This window comes from Oncorhynchus mykiss, chromosome 3 (assembly GCF_057628025.1).
Source record: "Oncorhynchus mykiss isolate SJ-2025 chromosome 3, ASM5762802v1, whole genome shotgun sequence".
NCBI lineage: Eukaryota > Metazoa > Chordata > Actinopteri > Salmoniformes > Salmonidae > Oncorhynchus > Oncorhynchus mykiss.
In genome coordinates, this window is record NC_143024.1 from 25268459 (window position 1) to 25283192 (window position 14734).

Below are 14734 nucleotides of genomic sequence, written 5' to 3' on the forward strand. Positions count from 1 at the left end.
TAGGTCAGTGCCTAGGGGCCAGAGCTATCCAAACACAACCATGGAGGCAGAAAGCCCTCATGCGACGGACCTCACTGTCGTCTAGTAGTCCTTGGGCCATCCTGTTGAACCAGCAACATCCATGAATGCGTATGCTTTTTACCCATAAATGCCTCAAAGGCCAAAATAAAACGCTGTTCACTGGCATTTCAAATGAAGAGCGCTTCAAATTTCCAAACTGTATTTTGATGAAGCATGACTGTTTTATGGACTTTTGGCTACACCGTTTTGACCTCAGCCTTTACACCTAGCAGCTAGGACACACAAATGGCCTGTAAAAAGCCAGACGGTGGCCGGAGACTTGAATAATCAGTTTAATAACATTATCCTCGCTGTGCTCTGAAGCGCGTGGACAGTTCCTTTTAACGGAGTGTCATGTTAAACCACAGCATCTCCTTCCTGTTACGGCAGCCTACCTTCAACCAGCCACACATAGTCCAGGCTTCATTAAATACATAGTTATGAGAAGAGCCGTTATAGTGATAAGTGGTGATGGAAATAAGTTAAGGTTAGAAGGCAACAGAGGAGAAAATGAAAGAATGAAGTTGTAGCCTGGCTGGGAGAGGGAGAGTTATTAATGGTGCTGTAGGATGCAGTGGGGAATGAACCATGAGTAACCACATACATAGCCTCACTTAAAACAATGGGTAGATGACTCAAGGTTGTCTGTCGGTCTTCTGTTATTGACTGGGCATATCATATGCAGGCTCTCTCTCCGTGGTTAGATGGTGTGTGTGAGGTGCAGTAAAGATCAGCTGTAGAGGAAGGCCTTGCAGAATGGATAGGAAGTGGAGGGAACTGAGGATACAGAGAGGATAGGAGGTCAAGAGGCCATTGGATTTACTGTATGTGTGTCCAAGCTTGTACCAGCATCCAGCTTTCACAGCATTGTCAATACTCCTCCCTCTCTTGATATGTCCTACATTTTAATCAATGATAAAAGACACTGGGCAATTCCTATTAGAATTTCTCAAATCAACTTTATATCATGACTATTATAAGTACAGGAAATACAGCAAATAGATAGCTCTGAGTGTAATGTTTGAAAGTGCTTCAGTTGTCATTGGAATATAGAGATGCAAAATAATCTACAAGTGTACATCTTGTCTGTATACTTTGAAGTGCGTCACCACTAGTATGCTACATAAGGTTATACATTTCCTTGGAAAAAAATCCAGACCAATATTCTACACCACGTAATAGCATTGAGGGGAAAAGGCACATTTGTGATACAGCAGTCACATTACACTTGCAACGTAAGAGACATTCCTTTCTGTGAGCCCAAGGCTGCAAAAGTGGTGGTGGTGGTGAGCAGTTTAACTCAAGGTAACCTCCTTGTGAAAAATGTCTGCAGCTGCTTAGGGTTCCCACAGTATCTAAGACTCCTCCCCCTCACCTTGCCTCAGATAAGAACGTGAATCTCAATTTTGCAGGTTGCGAGATCAATAAAGAGAAAATTGCACACCTTTTGTTCAAGAACACTTCAGCCAACCCCGCTGGAAGCAAACCACCCCAGTAAAACAATAATTTGTCTCCCTCCTCTTACACGCAGCCAGCCTTTGATAATAGCTTCGATTTTACTCTGCATCCATAACCCAGGCACCTCTCCTCCCACCTCAACATCTTCCCTCCTTCCTATTCCTCACTCCCTTTCACCATCTTTCTCCATTTGTTCCCCTACTTCTCCTCTCCATCTCTTGGCGCGGTCACACCAGTGGTTGTTTGTCTCCACTGGTAGAGGCCAGAGACTCCACACTGGCTGTGTAGATGGGCTTCTTCTGAGAGTGGTCATCACTGGAGGTAGAGAGAGGAGGAGGAGAGAAAGAGTGAGTTGCACAATTATGGTTAAATGGACTGCCCAGAGAACCACAGAGGAGAGTAGATAGAGAGTTGCACCATTATGTGTAAATGGACTGCCCAGAGACCCACAGAGGAGAGAAAGATAGAGAGTTGCACCATTATGTGTAAATGGACTGCCCAGAGAACCACAGAGGAGAGAAAGACAAGTAAAAGAGAACAAATAGACTGCCAACCAGTAATCTACAGAATATACTGTAGGTCAAACACACAGATGTAAAGAGCAACCTAACCTCAATAGCTTTCATATATAAGACAGATTACCTATTACAGAAAACATGTACTGTACTCATGTTGTAATCACTCTGATATGAGGTTGGTCAACAGAAGTTGTGGGTCACAATGTGTCTGATTACTGTGTATTTATTGTGATTTTAACAGTACATACTATATGATCATAGTATCCTTTACATGTTTTGCAAGAGTCTGGTGAAGACACACCCACATGAAAAAAATACTATAGTATGCATTGTAGTGATTTTGCGGACTACAGTCTGCAAAATACTACAGTGACTACTGTAGTACTTAGTGTAGTATATACAGTCAACTCTATCTACAGTATAAATACAGTAGTAAATTAAAACGTGTAGTATATACTACAGTAATTAATGTAGTGTTTTTATGGACTGCAGTATATAATGTAGTATTTACTGTAGTGTTTTTGCAGACATTACTGTAGTGTTCACTATACTGTTTGTTTTATTATCTTTGACATAGAAGTGGAGGCTTTCTCTTAGAAGAAACCTACTAGAGAAATTCTAAGAGCACATTTTCCATAACCTGTAAGCAGGTAGGACTGGGGTCTGAACGTCAGCTCTTTTCTCTAACCTGTAAGCAGGTAGGACTGGGGTCTGAACGTCAGCTCTTTTCTCTAACCTGTAAGCAGGTAGGACTGGGGTCTGAACGTCAGCTCTTTTCTCTAACCTGTAAGCAGGTAGGACTGGGGTCTGAACGTCAGCTCTTTTCTCTAACCTGTAAGCAGGTAGGACTGGGGTCTGAACGTCAGCTCTTTTCTCTAACCTGTAAGCAGGTAGGACTGGGGTCTGAACGTCAGCTCTTTTCTCTAACCTGTAAGCAGGTAGGACTGGGGTCTGAACGTCAGCTCTTTTCTCTAACCTGTAAGCAGGTAGGACTGGGGTCTGAACGTCAGCTCTTTTCTCTAACCTGTAAGCAGGTAGGACTGGGGTCTGAACGTCAGCTCTTTTCTCTAACCTGTAAGCAGGTAGGACTGGGGTCTGAACGTCAGCTCTTTTCTCTAACCTGTAAGTAGGTAGGACTGGGGTCTGAACGTCAGCTCTTTTCTCTAACCTGTAAGTAGGTAGGACTGGGGTCTGAACGTCAGCTCTTTTCTCTGACCTGTAAGTAGGTAGGACTGGGGTCTGAACGTCAGCTCTTTTCTCTAACCTGTAAGTAGGTATGACTGGGGTCTGAACGTCAGCTCTTTTCTCTAACCTGTAAGCAGGTAGGACTGGGGTCTGAACGTCAGCTCTTTTCTCTAACCTGTAAGCAGGTAGGACTGGGGTCTGAACGTCAGCTCTTTTCTCTAACCTGTAAGCAGGTAGGACTGGGGTCTGAACGTCAGCTCTTTTCTCTAACCTGTAAGCAGGTAGGACTGGGGTCTGAACGTCAGCTCTTTTCTCTAACCTGTAAGTAGGTAGGACTGGGGTCTGAACGTCAGCTCTTTTCTCTAACCTGTAAGTAGGTAGGACTGGGGTCTGAACGTCAGCTCTTTTCTCTAACCTGTAAGTAGGTAGGACTGGGGTCTGAACGTCAGCTCTTTTCTCTAACCTGTAAGCAGGTAGGACTGGGGTCTGAACGTCAGCTCTTTTCTCTAACCTGTAAGCAGGTAGGACTGGGGTCTGAACGTCAGCTCTTTTCTCTAACCTGTAAGCAGGTAGGACTGGGGTCTGAACGTCAGCTCTTTTCTCTAACCTGTAAGTAGGTAGGACTGGGGTCTGAACGTCAGCTCTTTTCTCTAACCTGTAAGCAGGTAGGACTGGGGTCTGAACGTCAGCTCTTTTCTCTAACCTGTAAGCAGGTAGGACTGGGGTCTGAACGTCAGCTCTTTTCTCTAACCTGTAAGCAGGTAGGACTGGGGTCTGAACGTCAGCTCTTTTCTCTAACCTGTAAGTAGGTAGGACTGGGGTCTGAACGTCAGCTCTTTTCTCTAACCTGTAAGCAGATAGGACTGGGGTCTGAACGTCAGCTCTTTTCTCTAACCTGTAAGTAGGTAGGACTGGGGTCTGAACGTCAGCTCTTTTCTCTAACCTGTAAGCAGGTAGGACTGGGGTCTGAACGTCAGCTCTTTTCTCTAACCTGTAAGCAGGTAGGACTGGGGTCTGAACGTCAGCTCTTTTCTCTAACCTGTAAGCAGGTAGGACTGGGGTCTGAACGTCAGCTCTTTTCTCTAACCTGTAAGTAGGTAGGACTGGGGTCTGAACGTCAGCTCTTTTCTCTAACCTGTAAGCAGGTAGGACTGGGGTCTGAACGTCAGCTCTTTTCTCTAACCTGTAAGTAGGTAGGACTGGGGTCTGAACGTCAGCTCTTTTCTCTAACCTGTAAGTAGGTAGGACTGGGGTCTGAACGTCAGCTCTTTTCTCTAACCTGTAAGCAGGTAGGACTGGGGTCTGAACGTCAGCTCTTTTCTCTAACCTGTAAGCAGGTAGGACTGGGGTCTGAACGTCAGCTCTTTTCTCTAACCTGTAAGTAGGTAGGACTGGGGTCTGAACGTCAGCTCTTTTCTCTAACCTGTAAGCAGGTAGGACTGGGGTCTGAACGTCAGCTCTTTTCTCTAACCTGTAAGCAGGTAGGACTGGGGTCTGAACGTCAGCTCTTTTCTCTAACCTGTAAGCAGGTAGGACTGGGGTCTGAACGTCAGCTCTTTTCTCTAACCTGTAAGCAGGTAGGACTGGGGTCTGAACGTCAGCTCTTTTCTCTAACCTGTAAGCAGGTAGGACTGGGGTCTGAACGTCAGCTCTTTTCTCTAACCTGTAAGCAGGTAGGACTGGGGTCTGAACGTCAGCTCTTTTCTCTAACCTGTAAGTAGGTAGGACTGGGGTCTGAACGTCAGCTCTTTTCTCTAACCTGTAAGTAGGTAGGACTGGGGTCTGAACGTCAGCTCTTTTCTCTAACCTGTAAGTAGGTAGGACTGGGGTCTGAACGTCAGCTCTTTTCTCTAACCTGTAAGCAGGTAGGACTGGGGTCTGAACGTCAGCTCTTTTCTCTAACCTGTAAGCAGGTAGGACTGGGGTCTGAACGTCAGCTCTTTTCTCTAACCTGTAAGCAGGTAGGACTGGGGTCTGAACGTCAGCTCTTTTCTCTAACCTGTAAGCAGGTAGGACTGGGGTCTGAACGTCAGCTCTTTTCTCTAACCTGTAAGCAGGTAGGACTGGGGTCTGAACGTCAGCTCTTTTCTCTAACCTGTAAGCAGGTAGGACTGGGGTCTGAACGTCAGCTCTTTTCTCTAACCTGTAAGCAGGTAGGACTGGGGTCTGAACGTCAGCTCTTTTCTCTAACCTGTAAGTAGGTAGGACTGGGGTCTGAACGTCAGCTCTTTTCTCTAACCTGTAAGCAGGTAGGACTGGGGTCTGAACGTCAGCTCTTTTCTCTAACCTGTAAGCAGGTAGGACTGGGGTCTGAACGTCAGCTCTTTTCTCTAACCTGTAAGCAGGTAGGACTGGGGTCTGAACGTCAGCTCTTTTCTCTGACCTGTAAGCAGGTAGGACTGGGGTCTGAACGTCAGCTCTTTTCTCTAACCTGTAAGCAGGTAGGACTGGGGTCTGAACGTCAGCTCTTTTCTCTAACCTGTAAGCAGGTAGGACTGGGGTCTGAACGTCAGCTCTTTTCTCTAACCTGTAAGCAGGTAGGACTGGGGTCTGAACGTCAGCTCTTTTCTCTAACCTGTAAGCAGGTAGGACTGGGGTCTGAACGTCAGCTCTTTTCTCTAACCTGTAAGTAGGTAGGACTGGGGTCTGAACGTCAGCTCTTTTCTCTAACCTGTAAGCAGGTAGGACTGGGGTCTGAACGTCAGCTCTTTTCTCTGACCTGTATGGAACACAATATATGGTCTATACTTGGCATGTAGATAGATGTCTTACTTATAGATGGCACAAATTGGGATAGGGGAATGGGCAGAGTATATGCAAATAAAAATACTGTAGTATTTACTTTAGTTTAAAAAGTGTAGTGTTTTTGCAGACATTACTGTAGTATTTACTATAGTATTCTGCAACATTCTATAGCAAGTACTACACATGATAGAGGGATACTACAGTGTGTAGTATAGTTTTCTACAGTATACCACATAATTCTACAGTAAGTACTGTAGTATTCTATAGTAAACTGTAGTATTTTTTCATGTGGGCAGGGAAGAGATCAGGGAGGAAGTCAGCGACTGGGTCTAGCTGGTCACCGCTACTGGGACAGCGGTCTACAAGAACACTAACACACACAGTAAATCCACCTTAGCCTTGGTACTATCGTAAGAGTCAGAGTGAAATATAAGGCAATAGATATAATATATTGGCCTGGCTATAACCTGGGATAAATGGAAGAGGAGAGGGAATGAGATAAAAGAAAGGAGGGGCACCACACACACACACACAGGGAGAGGGAGAGAGAGAGGTGAGGAGGGCACTGTGCCACAGAGCTCAGCACTCACATGGGTCCCTTGGTGCTCTTGGCCTGCTTGGCCCTGCGGACCAGGAAGACGGTGATAGACAGGATGAGCACCAGGAGAACCGCCCCCGCCACGGAGGTCATCAACACCAGGTTGGTGGAGTCGTACCAGGCTTGGTTGAGACGGCCGTTGGTGGCTGCAGGCCGGAGAGTCAGACACACTACAGGCTTTAATACCAGATGATTCACAGACAGTTTATTTTGTTAGCCTAGCTCCATACTGTCCATTTCGTAGTGTATCCAACTCTACTGGATAAAATGGTTATAATCTGACCCTGCTGGTCATCTATGAACGTTTGAATGTCTTGAAAAACAATCTGGCCTTAATGGCCACATGCATCTCCACCCGGTACAGCCAGAAGAGCCTGATTCCTCTCTAGGTTTCTTCCTAGCCTCTGTGCTGCTTCATCTGCATAGCTTGCTCTCTGCGGTTTTAGGCTGGGTGTCTGTAAAGCACTGTGACAACTGCTGATGTAAAAGGGCTGTATTAAATACATTTGATTGATTAAAAATAGTGTAAAATGAAGTGCAAATGATTGTTCACTACGATTATTCACTTCCACTTCATACTGAAGCAGTGTCTTCACTGTTATAATTGACATGCATCCAGTTTGATTGGCGCAACTGACTTGGAGGCTAGATAATTGAAACGATTGTAATCTCAAGGATTATAATTGACTCTATATTGGCGATATGATCGTGTGGAAAAACCCGTGACCATTAATGCAGCGTAATCATCTCGCAGGTCGCTGATAAAAATGAACAATGATCAGTATGATAAATTGGATTAGCTGTAACTTAATGAGTCCTCTTCTTCAGTGACATATTTAGTGTCCTAAGACACGTCCTCCGCAGTGGCCAGTTGCTCTCCTCCATCACATAGCCTAAGACCCTCGCCTTCACGGGAGCTCCTCCTCCCCATAAGTGCCTTGGCCCTAACATCTGTGTTCCTCGCCCTCCCTCCTCTTATTCCTGCTTGCTAACCCCTACACTTACTGTCCCTCTTCATAACACCAACCCCTGTAGTCCCTGCCTTCCTGACCCCTACCTACCTGGCAGCACAGTGATGGAGATGGTGCTGCTCTTCTTCAGGCTGGACAGGGTGGGGTGCTCAGCCATGCAGGTGTAGTCTCCACCATCCTCCATCCTCACATTCTTCAGCCTCAGCTTGGAGGAGGGCACGATCCAGTCCTCTCCCTGATAGAGGGAAGGATGGTGGATGAGAGAGAGAGAGGAGAGAGAGAGAGGGGTGCGAATGGAGGAGAAAGCGAGCGAACGAGTCAAGAAAATGATTCTCAGTGGAGTTACAGTATGCGTGTCCCTGTGACAGAAGCAATAAACTCCCAGACAAGGTGTATTTACCTGAACAAATGGAATAAATTCCACATAAACTCAATTCACTGACCTAGATGAAGCAATCAGCAAAGAATAGCACGGCAACACTGTTAACAACACATAATGAGAAAACGGGAGGCACTGTGGACACAGAACTAGCTGCCTCGCTATTATTAAGAGGGAGAGTTAGACACAGTAGGGGAGAAATAATAGGAGAAACAGAATAGAAACAAACCAAAAAAAGACACTACACCTTGCAAATGATTTGGTTCCTGGGATCTCACATTTTCCTGCCAAGAAAGTCAATTTCAATTTGAATGAGGGGCTGAATTAAGAGGATTTCCAGGAAAGGCCAGGTTTGGCCAAAACAGCATTCTGCATGGAAATCCACTGGCTCAGATGCATCCAGTCTCTTGCCTGCCTCCTATGGACATTACTGGAGACCGGGACTGTGCAGTCAGTCAGCAGCTGCCCATCAAATGGCCCATACTGTTTGTTTCTCTGCCCCTATAATTCCTCCCATCCCCATCCTTGAATATTTTCTACCCCAAATCCAAATGTATAAAGAGTTATGCAAATAGTTATGAATGTGTGGACAGACTGGTTCAAAAGGTAGATGGGGGATATTTGAGAGTGGATTCTTTCTAAAGACATTCAAATTCAGCAAAATGTATTAAAATGAGGACTAACTTGATTTTAAAGGCGTGAAATTGCATCAGGTCTGAAATAGTGGACCACAATGTGCTGAAGTAGTGATACCTTATTTTACCACTAGGGAGCAGCAAATCAATTCACCAAGGTCTTATTGTTGCCTGCATGGCCATTCGGGAGTCTTAATTCCCCTGGGTATTTGGTTTGTGGCTTTGGTAACAGCAAGTTGAATAATTCAACAATGATTAACTGAACATTGAAAAATCATTAGGATTCTATCAACAGATTGGCTTTCAGGTTGCCACTTGTCTAGACCTCATTAAACTATTAATCCTCTGTAAGTGGGCAGGCTGCTCTACAGAAAGACGGGGCCCCAAACCAGGGAATAACAATGAATACTGAGCACCTCTTATGGTGCTGAGAGTGAAAGAGGAGCGGGACAGAGATCGAGCGATAGAAGGCCAGATCCTGACAGGCCCAAACTCACATATTTCTGCCAGAAGTATTGTGGTGCCTCAGAGGCTGTGGTGGAGCACTCCACCTCTACGTCTTCGCCTAGTGTCACAAGCAGGTTTTCCTTGATGAACTTCCGGCTGGAGGAGGACACATCGTACACAGACAGCTCACGTATGTCTGAACAGGGAATCAGAAACACAGCAGAGACGTAGAATAAAAGAAGAATGCATGCATGATGGTTTTAAGAGGTTTGAGTGCGTGTGTGCAGCTGTGCACGGTGTACAAGCATGCATAAACATGAGTCAACAGAGCCATATCCCTGAGTATACTGCAGTATCGTGCCTCAAATCCTCTACAAATTGCCCATGAGGAGGGAACAATCAGATAATGGTAATTGCCTTCATCTTCCTAAGTCCTCACAATGGTGCACTGTGGAGTGTGACGGTTCATTTTCTCCCACTCTACGTCAACGGAACCATCTCCATGGGCCTTGGGCTCTCTCCTTCTGTCCACACAAATAATTCCCCATTATCGATTGCTCCACGGGCAAAGAAGCCTATCAAAAGACATGACGGACGATTTGATCGCCCCTGTAGCGCAAGGGAAAATAGGCCTCACGCTATGACCACCCTTTCATGTGCCTTGTACAGTACAATGTGTCTCTTCTTCTGGTTATTTGTATTTCTATCTATCCCCTGTGAATTTCCGTTTCTGGAACATTGTTTTTGAAAACAAGGAGAATGGATATACTGTACGGTGGAGTGGATAGCAGGCGCTCCTCCTGGAGAGCTACTACTGGGTGTGCAGGGGTTTGTTCCAGCACACCACAGAATTTAGCTAATCAAGGTTCTGGGGAGCAGCTGATACAAGTCAGGTGTATTAAAGCAGGGTTGTATTAAAAGCCTGCATGCCCAGCAGCTCTCCAGAAGGTTTGGTCTTTCCTGCGGTGCAGACTTATTGGCCATTTAAAAAAATATTTAAAAAATAAACAGCTGTTACAGACAAGCATGTGACTAATATTGCCCACCCTATACTCACATTCGACGGTGATAGCCAGGGGCTGGGAGGAGTTGTCGGGTGCCGTGGCGTTGTCTGCGACACAGCGGTAGAGTCCTTGGTGGAAGTAGCTGACGATGCCGCGGATGGACAGAAGCAGTTGGCTCGCCTCACGCCTCAAGATAACACCAGGGATACATCGGCGGTACATGGACTCCTCCTCCAGTCGATACCACTTATTCATGTACTGATGAAGAGTAGGAGAGAGAGGAACAGTGAGCGAAAAACAGAGATGTACCTCATCTGCAAACAGCAGTGATATGGAGGACTGGCAGTGATATGAGTAGTAGTGAGAATGATTACCTTCTTGGTCTGCAAACATTGGTCATTTTATATACAACAAAATGATAAAGCTGAGCCCTGTTGACATAATTAAACATACTGCACTACTGAAGTCGAGTTCAAGTCATGTTTCGATAAGTGTAGAACCTCAACACGCTTTCCTTCACATAGTACAGCAACAGAATTGGCAATCATATAACCCAATTAGAAGTAAGGTCAGAGGTAGAAGTAGCCTGTGTCCTGACCTTGGAAAACTTCTCAAAGTGGACTTGGCTGGTGTTGAGCTCCGAGTCAGAAAGCAGACATTCCAGGGTGACTTCATCGTTCTCCAGAACAGGCTTGTCTGGTCCCTGTATGACCAGAGCCGCTAGACAGGACAGAGGAAGACAACAAGGATCAAATCAACACCATCATCATACATACACTTTAGCTGTCGATGCTGGTTTATTGTTTAGCTAATCTTGTCCCATGGCTGGTAGTAGACAAGATTATTGTTTAGCCCACCTATTGCTAGAGTCATTCCAGTGTTTTTTTTTGTTGAGAAGTATTTTGATACACTTCAGTGGATGGGCTGGTGCACCTAACATTAGGCCACATATAGGGCATTAGACTGGGCTGGTGCACCTAACATTAGGCCACATATAGGGCATTAGACTGGGCTGGTGCCCCTAACATTAGGCCACATATAGGGCATTAGACTGGGCGGGTGCACCTAACATTAGGCCACATATAGGCCACATATAGGGCATTAGACTGGGCTGGTACACCTAACATTAAGCCACATATAGGGCATTAGACTGGGCTGGTGCCCCTAACATTAGGCTACATATAGAGCATTAGACTGGGCTGGTGCACCTAACATTAGGCCACATATAGGGCATTAGACTGGGCTGGTGCACCTAACATTAGGCCACATATAGGGCATTAGACTGGGCTGGTGCACCTAACATTAGGCCACATATAGGGCATTAGACTGGGCTGGTGCACCTAACATTAGGCCACATATAGGGCATTAGACTGGGCTGGTGCCCCTAACATTAGGCTACATATAGGGCATTAGACTGGGCTGGTGCACCTAACATTAGGCCACATATAGGGCATTAGACTGGGCTGGTGCACCTAACATTAGGCCACATATAGGCCACATATAGGGCATTAGACTGGGCTGGTGCACCTAACATTAGACCACATATAGGGCATTAGACTGGGCTGGTGCCCCTAACATTAGGCCACATATAGGGCATTAGACTGGGCTGGTGCACCTAACATTAGGCCACATATAGGGCATTAGACTGGGCTGGTGCACCTAACATTAGGCCACATATAGGGCATTAGACCGGGCTGGTGCACCTAACATTAGGCCACATATAGGGCATTAGACTGGGCTGGTGCACCTAACATTAGGCCACATATAGGGCATTAGACCGGGCTGGTGCACCTAACATTAGGCCACATATAGGGCATTAGACCGGGCTGGTGCACCTAACATTAGGCCACATATAGGGCATTAGACTGGGCTGGTGCACCTAACATTAGGCCACATATAGGGCATTAGACCGGGCTGGTGCACCTAACATTAGGCCACATATAGGGCATTAGACCGGGCTGGTGCACCTAACATTAGGCCACATATAGGACATTAGACCGGGCTGGTGCACCTAACATTAGGCCACATATAGGGCATTAGACCGGGCTGGTGCACCTAGCATTAGGCCACATATAGGGCATTAGACTGGGCTGGTGCACCTAACATTAGGCCACATATAGGGCATTAGACTGGGCTGGTGCACCTAACATTAGGCCACATATAGGGCATTAGACCAGGCTGGTGCACCTAACATTAGGCCACATATAGGGCATTTGACTGGGGTGGTGCACCTAACATTAGGCCACATATAGGGCATTTGACTGGGGTGGTGCACCTAACATTAGGCCACATATAGGGCATTTGACTGGGGTGGTGCACCTAACATTAGGCCACATATAGGGCATTAGACTGGGCTGGTGCACCTAACATTAGGCCACATATAGACTGGGCTGTTGCAGCAGCTTACTGTTTGAGTGACAAATACATTGTTTTAATTTTTATACAAGCTCTTCCTTTTCCTCCTCTTTGTCTGACTCAGACCGGACTGGCATTTAGCCAAATACAGTCATATGAACAACAGGTTTGTCTACTTGACTAGGAGATGTAATAGTCCAGCAGGAGGTCCCCTGCTGGACAAAGCGTTTTAGTGCAAAAACACAGACCAACCACGCACTTGCATTACTTGTCAGAGGAGCTGAACAACACGTTGAAAGCACACCATTTCACGGGGATGACTGTGGCATTATCGATCCACACCATGGTAAATGTTGAAGAAAAGCAATTGGAAACATGTTTTCGATAGTGACAAAAAAAATAAACAGTGACTTAAATTGCTTTTCTCCACAAGCGCTGAGTCTCCAAGGTAAATCAAAACCCTTGGAGATAGATAGAGGCGCAGAGATTAATTTGATTTGTCACACTTTCAATTTCGTATTCAGATAATTGGCTTTTCAGGGGAGTTCCGCTCTCAATTAATAATTGAATCATTACACAGGCACACAAAGAGACGATATATATATATATATATATATATATATATATATATATATATATATATATATATATATACACACACACACACACACACACATCTGCGTCACCTGATTTTACGCAGCACTTGAGATCGTTTCAGCGCGACCGAAAACAAAATCATCTCTTTCCCATAATATACTAATAAACCAACCATGATAACACACCATGTGCAGATAATGAGTGCAAGTTAAATCCGAGTATAAGCCCTTATGTGATGCCAACCCAGTGGTGGAAAAAGTACCCAATTGTCATACTTGAGTTAAAGTAAAGATACCTTCATAGAAAATGACTCAAGTAAAAGTGAAAGTCACCCAGTAAAATACTACTTGAATAAAAGTCTAAAAGTATTTGGTTTTAAATCTACTTCAGTATCAAAAGTAAATGGAATTGCTAAAATATACTTAAGTATGAAAAGTAAAAGTAAAACACTCATAATTTATAAAAGATACATTTGTATTTAGTACGTCCGCCAGAGCTGAGGTAGAGGGATGACAGGAATGTTCTCTTGATAAGTGCGTGAATTGGACAGTTTCTGTCCTGTTAAGCATTCAAAATGTAAAATACTTTTGGGTGTCAGGGAAAATGTAAGGAGTAAAAAATACATACTTTTATTTAGGAATGTAGTGGAGTAAAAGTTGTCTGAAATATAAATAGTGAAGTACTGATACTCAAAAAACGATTTAAGTAGCACTTTAAAGTATTTTTACTTAAGTACTTTACACCACATTTGTCAAGAAAACTAATTTGAAGAACAATGTTGAAGAGTTCACGTTTGCAGTTGAATTAAAACAAATAAGACTACATAAAATGTAAGTGTAACGAGTAGAATAAAATGAAATTCACTCAGTTAAAGTAAATAAAAGTATATTTACCAATACTGCTGTGAGCATGTGCAATTACTAAAATCGCAAAGAGTATAAAACCTCTCATGTTTGTTATTGGATTCTGGGTATTGATGAGTATTCCCACTCTGCTTCACTGTCTGTATCCAAATACTGCAAGCCCCTCTGAATGTGGAAAGGAACGTCTGGAACTGTACTTATTGATACTGGGGAGGCGTGGCTTCCAGGGTTGTCTTTCTTTCAAAGTTTGGAAACAAGCTTTACACACGTGTAGATATATATATATATATATACACACACACCTCTTTCTTTCCACGTGCCGAATGTTTTTCTGAAAGTGTTTATTTATGTTTGGTTTTAAATAACTGTTCTCCGCTGTTGTAGATATTAAGTAAAAACAAGACGTGTGTACATTGATAACAATGGGAGTATACGCTCCAATTACCAATCACTTGTTAGTGCGTCACTTGTCTCCGTGCACTCAGGATGTTGATGTAGTTTCACGCAGCTCAGTGCTATACGAGTTCATTGAAAAGTCCCTACCCTAACCACAACCATAGCACTTTACCTAACATTTTAAAATTCTACTTTAATGGGGTAGGGATGTCCCAAAGATCCCGGATAGCACTGATCGTGTCATTCATGGCTTTTGTCACACGAGAGCTTTTGCCATCTAGAAGTCAATTATCTGTCCTTAACCAAACCTGTCCCTACTTCCGAAAATGGTTCCGTGTACACTTAATTACATATGACAAGTGGAAGGACGCTCTTTAAGCATGTGGACTGTTCTGCGTCGCCTGATTTTACGCAGCACTTGAGATCGTTTCAGCGCGACCAAATAAACACTTGCAAAACCGAGAGCAAAATCATCCATTTCCAATAGGTACTGCGAAATGCTGATGTAGAGTTTCGAGGAAGA

General features: G+C 44.6%; 1 protein-coding gene across 1 annotated transcript; it reads right to left on the minus strand.

The window, feature by feature from the left end:
• Positions 1-999: 999 nt before the first annotated feature.
• LOC110510354 (cell surface glycoprotein MUC18) lies at positions 1000-14157 on the minus strand. The gene is made up of 7 exons (XM_021591720.3): positions 13846-14157; positions 10599-10720; positions 10054-10258; positions 9047-9192; positions 7626-7770; positions 6557-6710; positions 1000-1833 (listed from the first exon to the last, which is right to left on the minus strand). The coding sequence occupies exons 1-7, from the start codon at positions 13901-13903 to the stop codon at positions 1746-1748; spliced, it is 918 nt and encodes a 305-aa protein (XP_021447395.1). The 5' UTR covers positions 13904-14157; the 3' UTR covers positions 1000-1745.
• Between the last annotated feature and the right edge of the window lie 577 nt (positions 14158-14734).